The sequence below is a fragment of the Manis pentadactyla genome, chromosome 1 (genome assembly GCF_030020395.1).
Source record: "Manis pentadactyla isolate mManPen7 chromosome 1, mManPen7.hap1, whole genome shotgun sequence".
NCBI lineage: Eukaryota > Metazoa > Chordata > Mammalia > Pholidota > Manidae > Manis > Manis pentadactyla.
The window spans coordinates 74,113,102-74,125,560 of record NC_080019.1 but is presented as its reverse complement, the minus strand read 5'-3'; the positions used below and the strand labels follow the sequence as shown (position 1 = coordinate 74,125,560).

Below are 12,459 nucleotides of genomic sequence, written 5' to 3'. Positions count from 1 at the left end.
GACAGTGAGGATAACTGCTGTGTAAGTAGACACATACTGTAACTGTATGGTACAGTGCTGAATATATGTTCTGTCCTTGCAAAGAAAAAGATTAAGGATGGTCAAGAAAGACTGGAAAATATGAGATAAATTAATCTGAAGGACACATTATTTACTCAAAATGAAAGAGAACAAAAGCATTTAAGGCAGATAATTTATAAATGCATAGTCTCATATGTGTAATCAAAAGCTGACTACAAATATTTCTTTGATATTATCTGAAAGTTGTATGCTGCTTGAAAGTTACTGCATATCATTATACTGAGCACATGGCAAAGAAAAAGTAAAATTAAAAATCTGTTAGAATATTCACTGAAAGGAAAATCAAGTACTATTAAATACTTCATCTAGAGCAAGTGACATTACATTGGTTCCCTTAATTTCAAAGAAAAGCCATTACTACCTACATCAGAATTTAACGTTTAAATATTGGGGCAGATGAAATAGGTGAAGGGGATAAAAAGGTACAACCTTCCAAATATAAAATAAGTAAGTCACAGGGATGAGACAGTCAATAATATTTTAATAACTTTGTATGGTGAAAGACTGCAAAGACTTATCATGGCAAGCATTTTGTAACATGTAGAATTGTCAAATTCACTGTGTACATCTGAAATCAATGTAGTATTTCATGACAACTACACTTCAATAAAGAAAATTTTACAAGTAATATTGTACATACTGAGATCAGAAGAGTTTCTTCCACAAGCTATACCCTTAATAAATGTTAGTTCCCCATTATTGAAAATATTGTATCAGTCTTTTTTTTTAAAAAAGCAGCCTGCACTGTTAGGTTTTTTCTCTTTCATTAGAAACACAGTCAAATACAATATTTCTAATAAAGTCCTTAAAAATTCCTACCTGTGTCCATCAGTAGATGATTGGATAAAGATGTGGTACATATACACAATGGAATATTACGCAGCCCTAAGAAAAAAACAAATCCTACCATTCGCAACAACATGGATGGAGCTAGAGGGTATTATGCTCAGTGAAATAAGCCAGGTGGAGAAAGACAAGTACCAAATGATTTCACTCATATGTGGAGTATAAGAACAAAAGAAAACTGAAAGAACAAAACAGCAGCAGAAGCATAGAACCCAAGAATGGACTAATAGTTACCAAAGGGAAAGGGACTGGGGAGGACGGGTGGGAAGGGAGGGATAAGGGCGGGAAGAAAAGAAAGGGGGCATTGCGATTAGCATGTATAGTGTTGGGGGGGCACGGGGAGGGCTGTGCAACACAGAGAAGACAAGTAGTGATTCTACAGCATCTTACTATGTTGAAGGACAGTGATTGTGAACTTGGTGACAAGTAGTGATTTTACAGCATCTTACTATGTTGATGGACAGTGACTGTGAACGGGGATGTGAGGGGGACTTGGTGAAGGGGGGAGCCTAGTAAACATAATGTCCTTCATGTAACTGTAGATTAATGATACAAAAAAAAAAAAAATTCCTACCTGTGTTTCATGATTCCAAACACACACACTGCCATTGTAAAGGCTTGCCAACATCCATGGTTCTGTAGGATGCAAATCCACACTCTTAACTCGATCAGATCGAGCAGTTAGCTTTCTCTTGATATCCAGTCGCAGAGGCTAAGGAGAAACATTTAAAAAAAAATTAAATTGCTATGACAAATAAAACGTGTGAGGACTTAACTAAAAACAGCGCATTAACAGGCCTACAAGACAATTTTCAGGTTTTACTTTGCTAAACAGTATACACAGTTTCAAGTCTAATGCACCTTTTTCTTCACTCACATATACAAATATGAGTATTAAAAATTTTTAAGTTTATCATAGCACTTGTGAAACATTTTGGTCTTGGGATCCCTTTACATTCTTAAAAAATTTTGAGGACCCTAACAGCTTTTGTTCATGTAGGTTGTATCTATTTGATACCATGTTAAAAACTGAAACTGAGACAACTTAAAAATATTTATGTATTAACTCATTTTCAAATAACAAAAGACCATTACATATTAACTAACATAATTTTACAAAAAATAACTGCATTTTCAAGAGAAATTTAGTGATTGGCAATGTTTTTACAAAACTCTTCATATTCTGACTTGATAGAAGACAGCTGTTTTCTCTTATCTGATTTGGCCTTCAATATGCTGTGCTACGTTATTTTCATTGTTGTCCATGGGGGAAAAAACCCTGGCCTCACAAAAATATGTACTTGGAAAGAGTAATATCTTAATAATTCTTCTCAAATAACTGTGGATATTCTTTGATACCACATAGAAACTTGACGAGCAGGTACTGTCTTAAAGGCTAGCTGGAATGTGAAACTTAGAAATCACATGAACTCTTTATACTTTGTTACATAAAAATCTATTGCTTTACCCTGTGTTTTGAGTGATCTTTCAACTACACATCATTTTGTAATGTCATGCACTCACTGGTCATTTGGAATATGTTGGTTTTCTGTCCCACATTTCATTATAAGCATCAAAAAGTCACATTCATTAATATTGAAGGGCCCCCACCCATAAGATGGCAAAATTCCTGCTTCTCTTCCGGGTCCTCGGTTCCCGCCAGCACCATCTGAACCCCAATCACCTCTCTCCCCACTCCCACCCCCAGCACCTAGCCAATAGCCACCAGCCCCGTAGAAGGAACACCACAATCACCCCATGCCCCTTCCTATATAACCCAGCACCTTTCCCTAATAAAGCAAATTCTCCGGTGAATTGCTGCTGTGTGTCGCTCCTTTCCTTTCATTGGTGCCGAAACCCGGGAGATGGGACACCCCAACTGGGCCCCGTCTTCCCCCGACACCAGCAGCAGCTTGCCCTCGTCCTCTTTTTCCGGCGCAGGCTCCTCACACTCACCACTCCTCTCTGGCCTTTGGGTAAGTTTTCCCCTGGAGTGGGCCGCTCTTCCCCGAGCTATCGCAGCGCCATTGACCGTGATCGTCCAGCAAGGCCCTGATGCTCGGGGACGAGGAGGGAGCTCTCCCCGCCTCAGGCCTTCACGGCTGCGGCGGACCCTCAGGCCCCCCTCCAACAGCCATAAACGAGGTGACTCCTTTGCGGATGAGAACGCTCCCTTTCCCCCCCCTCCTCCTTCCGTTCCGTCCGCCGAAAACTCCTAGTACTAGGTACCTCGGACTCCGGCACTCTGCCTTCTTAGAGAAGTCTGGGTGACGACCCACACTTCCTAAGAAACCGACTCGTATACGAGTTTCCGCAGACCACCAAGGATCATCGGGGACGCCCTTTGTCTCCTTGCGCTCTGCTCCCAGTCCGAGGGTCTCCGTTCGTCTCCCCCTGTTTGTCTCCTTCTCTGTCCTTTAGCCATGGGAGCCTCCTCATCCCTCCCTGGAAGCTCACCTCTTGAATGCCTGCTCAAGCATCTAGCCACCCTCTCCCTGACGCCTGATCTAAAACCAAAGCTTCTCCGCAAATACTGCTCCCAAGATTGGCCGACATGCCCCCTAGACAATCACAACCAATGGCCCGCAGGGGGAACTCTTGATCCTAACATCACTCGCGATCTCTTTAACTACTGCCAGCACCTGAAAAAATGGAAGGAGATTCCCTATATCGAAGCTTTCCGCCTCCTCCCCCGCCTCCCCCCAAGTTCTCCTAGCCTGCAAGCCGTCTCCCCCGCAGAAGCCTCCCGTTCACTCCCTTCCCCCTCCTCTCCTACAACAGCCCCTCCCCCTTCCTCCACCACCATCTCCTCCCCCATCTCACCCCCCTGCAGATCAAGCCTGAGCCTTTCAGCCCCCCTCTAAGTCCCAAGAGCCTCCTCTGTCTTTGCCCCCATCACCTGTTTCTCCCCCACATATTGAGCCAGAACCCTTCAGTCCCCAACCGCCGTGAGTCTCCGCTCTCGAGATATCTTCGCCTGCTGCTTAATAGCAGGTCTGAAAAGGGCAGCTCGTAAGGAGTCAGTTTTCAAAAGCTCCCTCTGAGTTCTTAGACAGACTCACTCAAGCCCTATTACAGTTACCAGCCTGGACCCAGAAACGCCTGACGGGAGACATGTCCTTATGACATACTTCCTGGCTCAAAGCTACCCCGACATTAAAGCTAAACTCAAAAAGTTAGAACAGGGCCCCGCTACCCCACAGACTGAGATCCTAACAGTGGCCTTTAAAGTCTTCCATAACCGGGAGGAGGAGAAAGAACGCCGTAAACAAATGGCTGATCAGGCCAATTTCCAAATGTTGGCCCAGCTGATAAAACCACAATCTAGGCACTCCTCTACAAACAACCCCCCCCCAGGAGCTTGTTTCAAGTGCAGAAAAGAGGGACATTGGTCAAGGGCATGCCCCTACCCCAGAACTCCTACCACCCCATGCCCCAGATGCCACAAAAAGGGCCACTGGGGGTCTGATTGCCCAGCCACCCAAAGGGGAGGCTGGACGAACAACCCCCATCCTAAGCCCTCCGTAGTGGGGCTGGCAGAAGAAGATTGACGGGGCCCGGGGGCTTCTCGCCCGACCATTTCCATCACCAAACAGGAGCCCAGGGTTACTTCAGTAATAGACGGTCGCCCCATCTCCTTCCTCCTAGATACAGGAGCCACCTTCTCAGTCTTGCAAGAATACCAGGGCCCTACCACGCCTGCCATTACTCCTATAGTCGGGGTAGGAGGTAAACAGATTTTCCCATTAAACCCCCCCCCACCCTTTTTTGCACAATCCAAGACAATCCCATACCTTTCTCCCACTCCTTCCTGGTTATGCCCCAGTGTCCCATCCCCTTACTAGGATGGGACATCCTTTCTCTCCTCCATGTTTCCATAACTATATCCACTCTCACAGCCCCCAGTACTCCCTTTCTAATGGTCCTCATAGCCGACGACCCCCCTCTACCCAATGAAAGCTCCAGTTCCACCCTCATACACCCTGTAAATCCCGAAGTTTGGGACATTACAAGCCCCTCCGTGGCTCTATGTCCTCCTGCCTCTATCAAATTACGTGACCCCTCTCAGTATATCTGTCAGGCCCAATACCCCCTAACCACTTCAGCCCTCATAGGCCTCCAACCCATCATTCAAGATCTTTTAAACAAAAATTACCTCAGACCCACCTCACTCCCCGTTTAATACCCCTATATTAGCTGTTAAAAAAACCAACAGATCTTTCTGCCTCGTCCAAGACCTTCGCCTCATCAACATGGCCATCGTCCCTATCCATCCCTTAGTCCCAAATCCATATACCCTTTTATCGCAGATCCCTGCCTCGGCCTCCCACTTCTCAGTTCTAGATCTCAAGGACGCATTTTTTTTTTCTATCCCTCTGGACCCCTCCTCCCAAGATTTTTTCGCCTTCACCTGGACGGACCCATACACAAGACATTCTGAACAACTCACTTGGACAGTTTTGCCACAAGGCTTCCGAGTCCACCTTATTACAATACGTGGACGATCTTCTACTCTGCAGTCCCTCGTGGGAACAGTCTCAACTTGACACTGCCTCCCTACTTAACCTTCTAGCTTCCAGAGGTTACCGGGTATCCCCTGTCAAAGCTCAAATCTCTTCCCCTTCTGTCACTTACCTCAGATTTCTTCTATCTCAACAAAAAAAGTCCATTACCTTAGACAGAAAACGGCTCCTCTCTGACCTGCCCGTTCCCAAAACCAAGACAGAAATCCTTTCCTTTCTAGGCCTGGCTGGGTATTTTAGAGCGTGGATCCCTAACTTCTCCCTGTTGGCAAGACCCCTATACGACCTCAGCAAAGGCCCTCCTGAAGAACCATTATCTTCCTCACCCTGACACTCCTTCATTAAGCTCCGTCGAGCCCTTGTGGAAGCCCCAGCTCTCCATCTTCCTGATTTGTTGAAGCCCTTCTCATTATACATTCATGAGAGGTCCAGTCAAGCTCTAGGAGTCCTAGGCCAATATTATAGCCCATCCTTTGCCCCAGTAGCTTATCTTTCCAAGCAATTAGACCCCACAGTTCGGGGATAGGCCCCCTGCCTATGGGCATTAGCCGCTGGACAGCTCTTGCAGAAGGAAGCTCATAAACTGACATTCGGGGCGCCCCTTACCATTCTGTCCCCACATCACCTAAAGGATCTCTTAACCTACAAAAGTTTACAGACTCTCCCTCCCTCCAGACTCCTGACCTTACTGTCCTCTTTCCTCCAAAATCCCGTTCACCCCCTTTGCCATCCATACCCGAATCATGACTTTTTCCTCCTTTACTGCTCCCTCGCTCTCTCTCGCTTTTTTTCCTCATTCCTATTGTCTTCCCCGCCACCCCAGCCTTTGTATGGCGATTCAAAGTCAGACAGACTTACACACAGCATCAAACAAAAATTACTGCCCTCATTGCCACATCAGACTGCCCTCTGAAAGGCTGCTCCAAGCCTTTATACCTCCACTTTCCTCCCTCCACTGAAGTGTTCACTAGCAGCTACCTTTATTCTCCCTACCTCTGCTTCCTCTATGACCAAAAACAAGCCTGTTGCAGGCGATGGCCAGACACCTACGGAGATGTCCCTACTGGTCTTGCGTCATTCACTACATGGGTAACTCCCGGTACCCACAGTATTACTCCTCCAACCCATTCTCTTCAATACTAACAAACCCCTTCCTCACCTGGCTGTGGCCCATTGCAGGCCCTATAATAATCATTCTTCTCACCTGTCTCTTCTTACCTTGTATAGTAAAGTTTATCAAATCCCAAGTCGGTAAAATCTCTAATCAAACTTTCAACCAGCTTTTACTCAGGAACTACCAGCTTTTAGCCACAGAAGATCCCTCACCCTCACGTAACCTCCTCACCACACGCTGAGATGGACCCCTCTCTCCGCTGGAAACTGTTCCTGGAAACAATGGCTGCAGACGCCTGGCTTCTGGCACCCGTATCCTCTTGGCACCATTAGAATCAACAAGTCCTCGACTTATGGTTACAGGGAACCTTCACTGATTTCCAACCTGAAGAAGTCCACATCTACTCGTCCTTACTGTGGGGAGTCCTATCAACCCTTTCCTCCCAGTCCTCAAGCCCTCACTCCCTTCCCGCCCCCGTTCAGCAGGAAGCAGTCAGAGAGAAAGCAACGTCCACAACCCCATAGAGGAGAAAGGGGGGAATGAAGGGCCCCCACCCATAAGATGGCGAAATTCCTGCTTCTCTTCCGGGTCCTCAGTTCCCGCCGGCACCATCTGAACCCCAATCACCCCTCGCCCCCCTAATTCCAGCACCTAGCCAATAGCCACCAGCCCCGTAGAAGTGACACCACAATCACCCCATGCCCCTTCCTATATAACCCAGCACCTTTCCCTAATAAAGCGGAATTCTCCGGTGAATTGCTGCTGTGTCGCTCCCTTCCTTTCAAATATCACCATTTATCTCAACTGATAAATCTTTAAGCACTAGAAATCTATCAAGTTCAGTGATTGGTAGAAGTTTTCTAAAATTCTAATTTTAACTTGAAAGCTCTAATTTTATTACAAGCAACATACACCATCAGGCACTGGCTAATAAGTTTTTTTGTGTGTGTGATTTTTTGTAATATGCAGATATGCTCTCTTGGTTAAAATATTTCAGAGACAGCCCTTTAATGACCTGGAAGATAAAATCCAGTAAACTGAACTTGGCTTACAATAGCCTTCAGACAAGGCCTTGTCTGCCTTATCGGCCTATTACCGTCCTTTCTTAATTCTTAGACCTCAACACAGTCTCTTTTGCTCTTAAATGTGCAATTCCCTCTGCCTTGACCACTCTTTTCCCTCCTCTTTTCCTAGCCAACTTCCATTCAACCTTTAGGATTCAGCTTAATTATCATTTTCCTGACTCCTCTGGGTATTTCTGCTGTATACTGGCAGAACTCTTTCTGTAAGACTTGCCACCCTGCCTTGGATGAGTTCTGTGGTCCCATCTGCTTTGGGGCATGTGCAGTGGCAAGGACGAGGAGAGATTTGTTCAGGATTAAAAAACCCAGTGCAGGTGCTAAATGCCTACCTGTTGAATGAAAAAAGGAATAAGTTGCTGCTGTCTTATGATGATTAGAGCTATTTTGAATTAAATCTGTTTGGAAATAAATTTAATTCTCATATATGATTCTGTTGTTGTGTATAGGTTAGCAGAACCCATGGTGACTGCATGAGTGGAGCCCAGCTGCGTGCGGCCCCCAGCATGGATGGTGCACGGTCCTGAGTGATCAGGGAATGTTCTTTAAGCAGAGCCCTTTTGGTTCAGCAGGAAAGCAGTAATCAGATGTTTGCCATGAAGGAAATAAGGCTTCCCAAGGTCACTGCTAAAGCAATTAGCTCATGTCGGACATATACATGTAATTTATATAGGCAAATAAGTTCTAGAGAAGTAATTCGGAATTGCTCCATGCAGATGTAATGAGTATTCATTAGCATAACAAGCTCTTGATACATTTCATGTGAATTTTAGGATACTGTCATTACCAAAAAGGGAGAAAAATAGAGTTTGGGCAGTGATTGCTTTTTATCTCAGCACGAATGATTTGTAATAATTTCCAGTTTTGTATATGTAAGGGTGCAGGGAATCTTTGCCAAAAGCAACTCAGGTGCAATTTAATGAAAAAAGAACGTAAAAACACAATGAAGACTTTGGTGTGAGGGAACCTATTCTTTCACTCATTTTATGGGTTTTGGTCCCCTGTAAGGTGAGAAAGTTGCTGATTTCTCCCTGTTTATCATAATCATCAGAGAATCTGTCGTGGAGGCTGTTTAATAATGTTTTGATCAATTAAAAAGCATACATTTTAATACAATTCTCCAAGTGCTATATATTTTTTTCCCCACTGCACTCTTGGCCTCATTTGGTGATTCTGCAGCAGGCAGCAGTCTCCTGGAGGGCTTGTTTAAAACGGGCTGCCGAGCCTCCCTTGGGATCGGGTGGAGCAGGTTTGGGTGGGCCCAGGATCCTCGATTTATTTGTAATGACTGGGACGCTGGCATATTCTCCCATCTCCTCTGTATCATTTCCTCTGATAAACACCTGTAAAACTCGACCTGGCCATGTTCTTTGAAGGAGAGTTGGAAGTAAGGGTTCTTACTGCTCTGGAATGGACCAGGCTCTCTGTCAGGAGGGGCTGGGTGAAGATGAACCACTATTTGGACACTCATTTCCTGTTATCACTCCCTGCTAGCCAGCATGCACAAGACACAAGGACCAGCTCAAGCTAGGCTTCTTAAGGCTTTTCCAACAACACTGAAGGCCTCATCTCTCTCCATTTTTCTGGGCGGTCGGCCGCTCAGTTGGGCCGAGGAGAGTGTTGGTGCTCAAAAGGCTCCCGCAGGAAACAGGGGGCCCAGCTGTGCTCAGCTGGGGCGGCTCCGGCCCTCCGGACGCCCGCGGGGGAGGGGAGAGGGTGTAGGCCAGGGGAGGGGAAGGGTCTAAATTCTTAAAGTTTTTAGAAAACGCCTGCCAAATAATCAAGTCTGAACAACCAGTTTGTCAGTCATCGTTTCAAGTAAAACTTAATGGTATACAACATAAGTGCTTTATGCCTTTCTATTTCATCACAGAGAATATTTAAAGATGCATACTCAAGGTTCAAAATGTCATAAAATGAATACTTTTTTCTGTTTCATCAGTGACTTTTTAAGTGCAGATGGCTTAAAAAAAAATTATGTGACAATGAAGAATGTACTATTAGTACAATTTGGTTAACACTGTGCCAGGAGTTACACCTTCCATTACTCTTACACCATCAGTGAAAATATCAACATAGTGAAAATGGCCAACAGTGTCTTACTATTAAGAAAACAGTTTTAATTTGTGGCCCTCCTGAAAAAGTATGGGGGACTCCTAGGAGATCATGGATCGCACTTTGAGAACCCCTGATACACAGACTATGCAGTAAATAAATGTATCTACTAAATCACAATTTTTTACCATGTCATTAGTGTCATATCAGAAAATATTCTAACTAGTACTCATTAAGTCTTAGTAACCCTAAACTATAGTACTAATCAAAACAGTATTGCACTGGCACACACACACAGATTAATGGAACAGAATAGAGAAACCAGAAATAAATCCCTGCATAGACAGTCAATGAATTTATGACAAAGGAGCCAAGAATGTACAATGGGGAAAGAACAGTCTCTTCAATATATGGTGTTGGGAAAACTGGACAGCCACATGCAAAAGGATGAAACTGGATCACTATCTTAACACATAAAAAAATTAACTTAAGATGGATTAAAGATCTGTATGCAAGACTTGAAATCACAAAACACCCAGAAGAAAACAGGTGGTAAGCTCCTTGACATTGGTCTTGGCAATGATTTTTTTGGAGTTAACACCAAAGGCAAAGGCAACAAAAGCAAAAATTAAGTAACTGGGACTACACCACACTGAAAAGCTTCTGCACAGCAAAGGACACCATCAACAGAACGAAAAGGCAACCTATCAAACGGGAGAGAATATTTGCAAATTATGTATCAGTTATGGGGCTAACATCCAAAATATATAAGAACTCATACAACTCAGTAGCAAAAAAAAAAAAAATCTAGTTAAAAAATGGGCAGTTTCTGAATAGACATTCTTCCAAAGGATACATACAGATGGCCAAGAGTGCCTACCGTAACCACTCCAAGAACATCATTTATAACTCACTCTCCCAGCTGTTGTGAGAATTAGTGGGTTAATGTTGGACAAAGTGCATGTACAGTAAATACTCAATGGTAAATGAGAACACGTAAATTCACATTTTGTAGCTGAAAGATTTTAAATGTGTTAAAAAAATGAAGGAAATATAAAAATACACTCTTAGATGTAAAGATTGCAAAAGAAAACTAAATTAGGCATATCATGGGCCTTTTTCAAAAATGTCCATCACTGAAATCACTGCAGACTCCACACCAGAGCAGGTCCTTAGTAATAGGTGGTGGTATAAGAGACTTGAGGTCTTGTTCACCAGTTCTTAACCTGGGGATCCAGGATCCATGGAGGAAGCTTGGGGAGGGGTGATATTTGTGAGTGAACCCGAAGAAATTTTATGCAACACTAGTGCATTTCTGTAAGCATTTTTCTAGGAGTATCTGTAATTTCCACCAGTTTCCCCAAGTAACCAAACTCTTGTCATTCCAACTCTGCCACAATTAGCTTTGTACAAACTTAATTTTAATTTTTTTTAACTGCCACGTGAGAAACTTGGATTTATTAATTCCTATGGTGTTTAAGCTCCAAAATCTTTGTACCTGTGCGTCATAACAAGTAAAAAAAAGGCAGGAAAATGTTTAAGTATACAATACTTTCTTACATTTTTTCAGAAAGGATATTCACACTATTTTTTTTCCTTCTTATTTTCTTATAACACTCTGGCACAAATATATTTTAGAATATTTTTGAGGGTGAGAATAAAAAAGTTCTATCAAAAGTTTACCAGCTACCTTATTTGCAATTGCAGAGAAGCACTCCAGTTTTATAAACTCCCTAACCCTTCTTTTTTCCTAGAAATCTAAGATGGGATCACAAAGCATTTGAAATTCCACTTCTGACTCCATATACACATTATTTTCTTTGTTTCTTGGCTTCTCTTTCTCAGTCCAGAAGTAAGTTCAGCATGAGTGTAAAACCAGTTGTTAACCGTTTTAAGGGACAATGATGCTGTTTTGCTAAAACCTTCTACAGAGTTAGTTTTCGGTTTCTTATATTTCCCTACACCGCAGACCCCCACTGCAGACTGCAGGAGCTCTGGCAAACGCCAGAAGCACCGGAGGAGTCAGGGACTCCTCATTTCCAGGTATTGTTTCCCCAAACTGCCCTGACTCCTGGGCCCCGCTGCCTCCTTCCTCACCGAGGTCAAACTGGACCGGGACCCAGCAAGGCCTGAGGCGGCGGCCTCAGCTAGAGCGCAGGCCACTACCGCGGCCCCCAGTCCAGGAGCCCCAAGAAATGGTCTCAGATGAAGGAGCTCCGCTCCCTCCTGCGGGCTCTGTACCTACCATGGCTCCGTCGGTCAGAGGTCTGGCGCCCTCACCAGCTGCCCGCGACGAAGTCCGTGAGACACCCACTGACCCGCAGACCGGCCGACTGACTGACGTGGAACTTCCGGGAGGCGAATCTCGCGATAACAGACACCAAGGCCCAGGAGCCTGCGCAAGTCTGGCGCAGGACTGACGTTTCTCATCCCTCCTCTCCCAGTTTCCCAGGCAACGTGGCGTGTCAGTCAGGAGCTGATCGGAGGCTGCTTGAGAAGGCAGGACGTGGCCTTGGCTGCCAAGGGCAATGGTCTGGGGCTGCTGAGCGTGGACCAGAACCAGGAAAAACGAGAGATAAAAAAGATGAGAAAAAGGAAATGCTTAAACCCCGCGGAACGCTAACGGCGGGGGAAGCTCCCCAGTAGTGGAGTTGTGTCGCAGAGGCTGGAAGAGCTGTGGGGCCTCACCGGACTGGCTCTGAGGAGATAGAAGAGAAGAGAGGCGAAGGAAGGCTCTACGCCCACAGTACTCTGATGGACT

General features: G+C 44.8%; 1 protein-coding gene across 1 annotated transcript in view; it reads right to left on the bottom strand.

Annotated features, from left to right (window-relative positions):
* The window catches only part of COPB2 (COPI coat complex subunit beta 2), a 33,764-nt gene extending 21,667 nt beyond the window's left edge, over window positions 1–12,097 (bottom strand). Inside the window, exons 1-2 of the mRNA XM_036877246.2 lie at window positions 11,944–12,097; window positions 1,502–1,639 (exon numbers count right to left, since the gene is read on the bottom strand). Coding sequence (XP_036733141.2) covers window positions 1,502–1,639; window positions 11,944–11,946 — 141 coding nt within the window. The 5' untranslated portion in view covers window positions 11,947–12,097. The remainder of the gene's footprint in view (window positions 1–1,501; window positions 1,640–11,943) is intronic.
* Window positions 12,098–12,459: the final 362 nt, after the last annotated feature.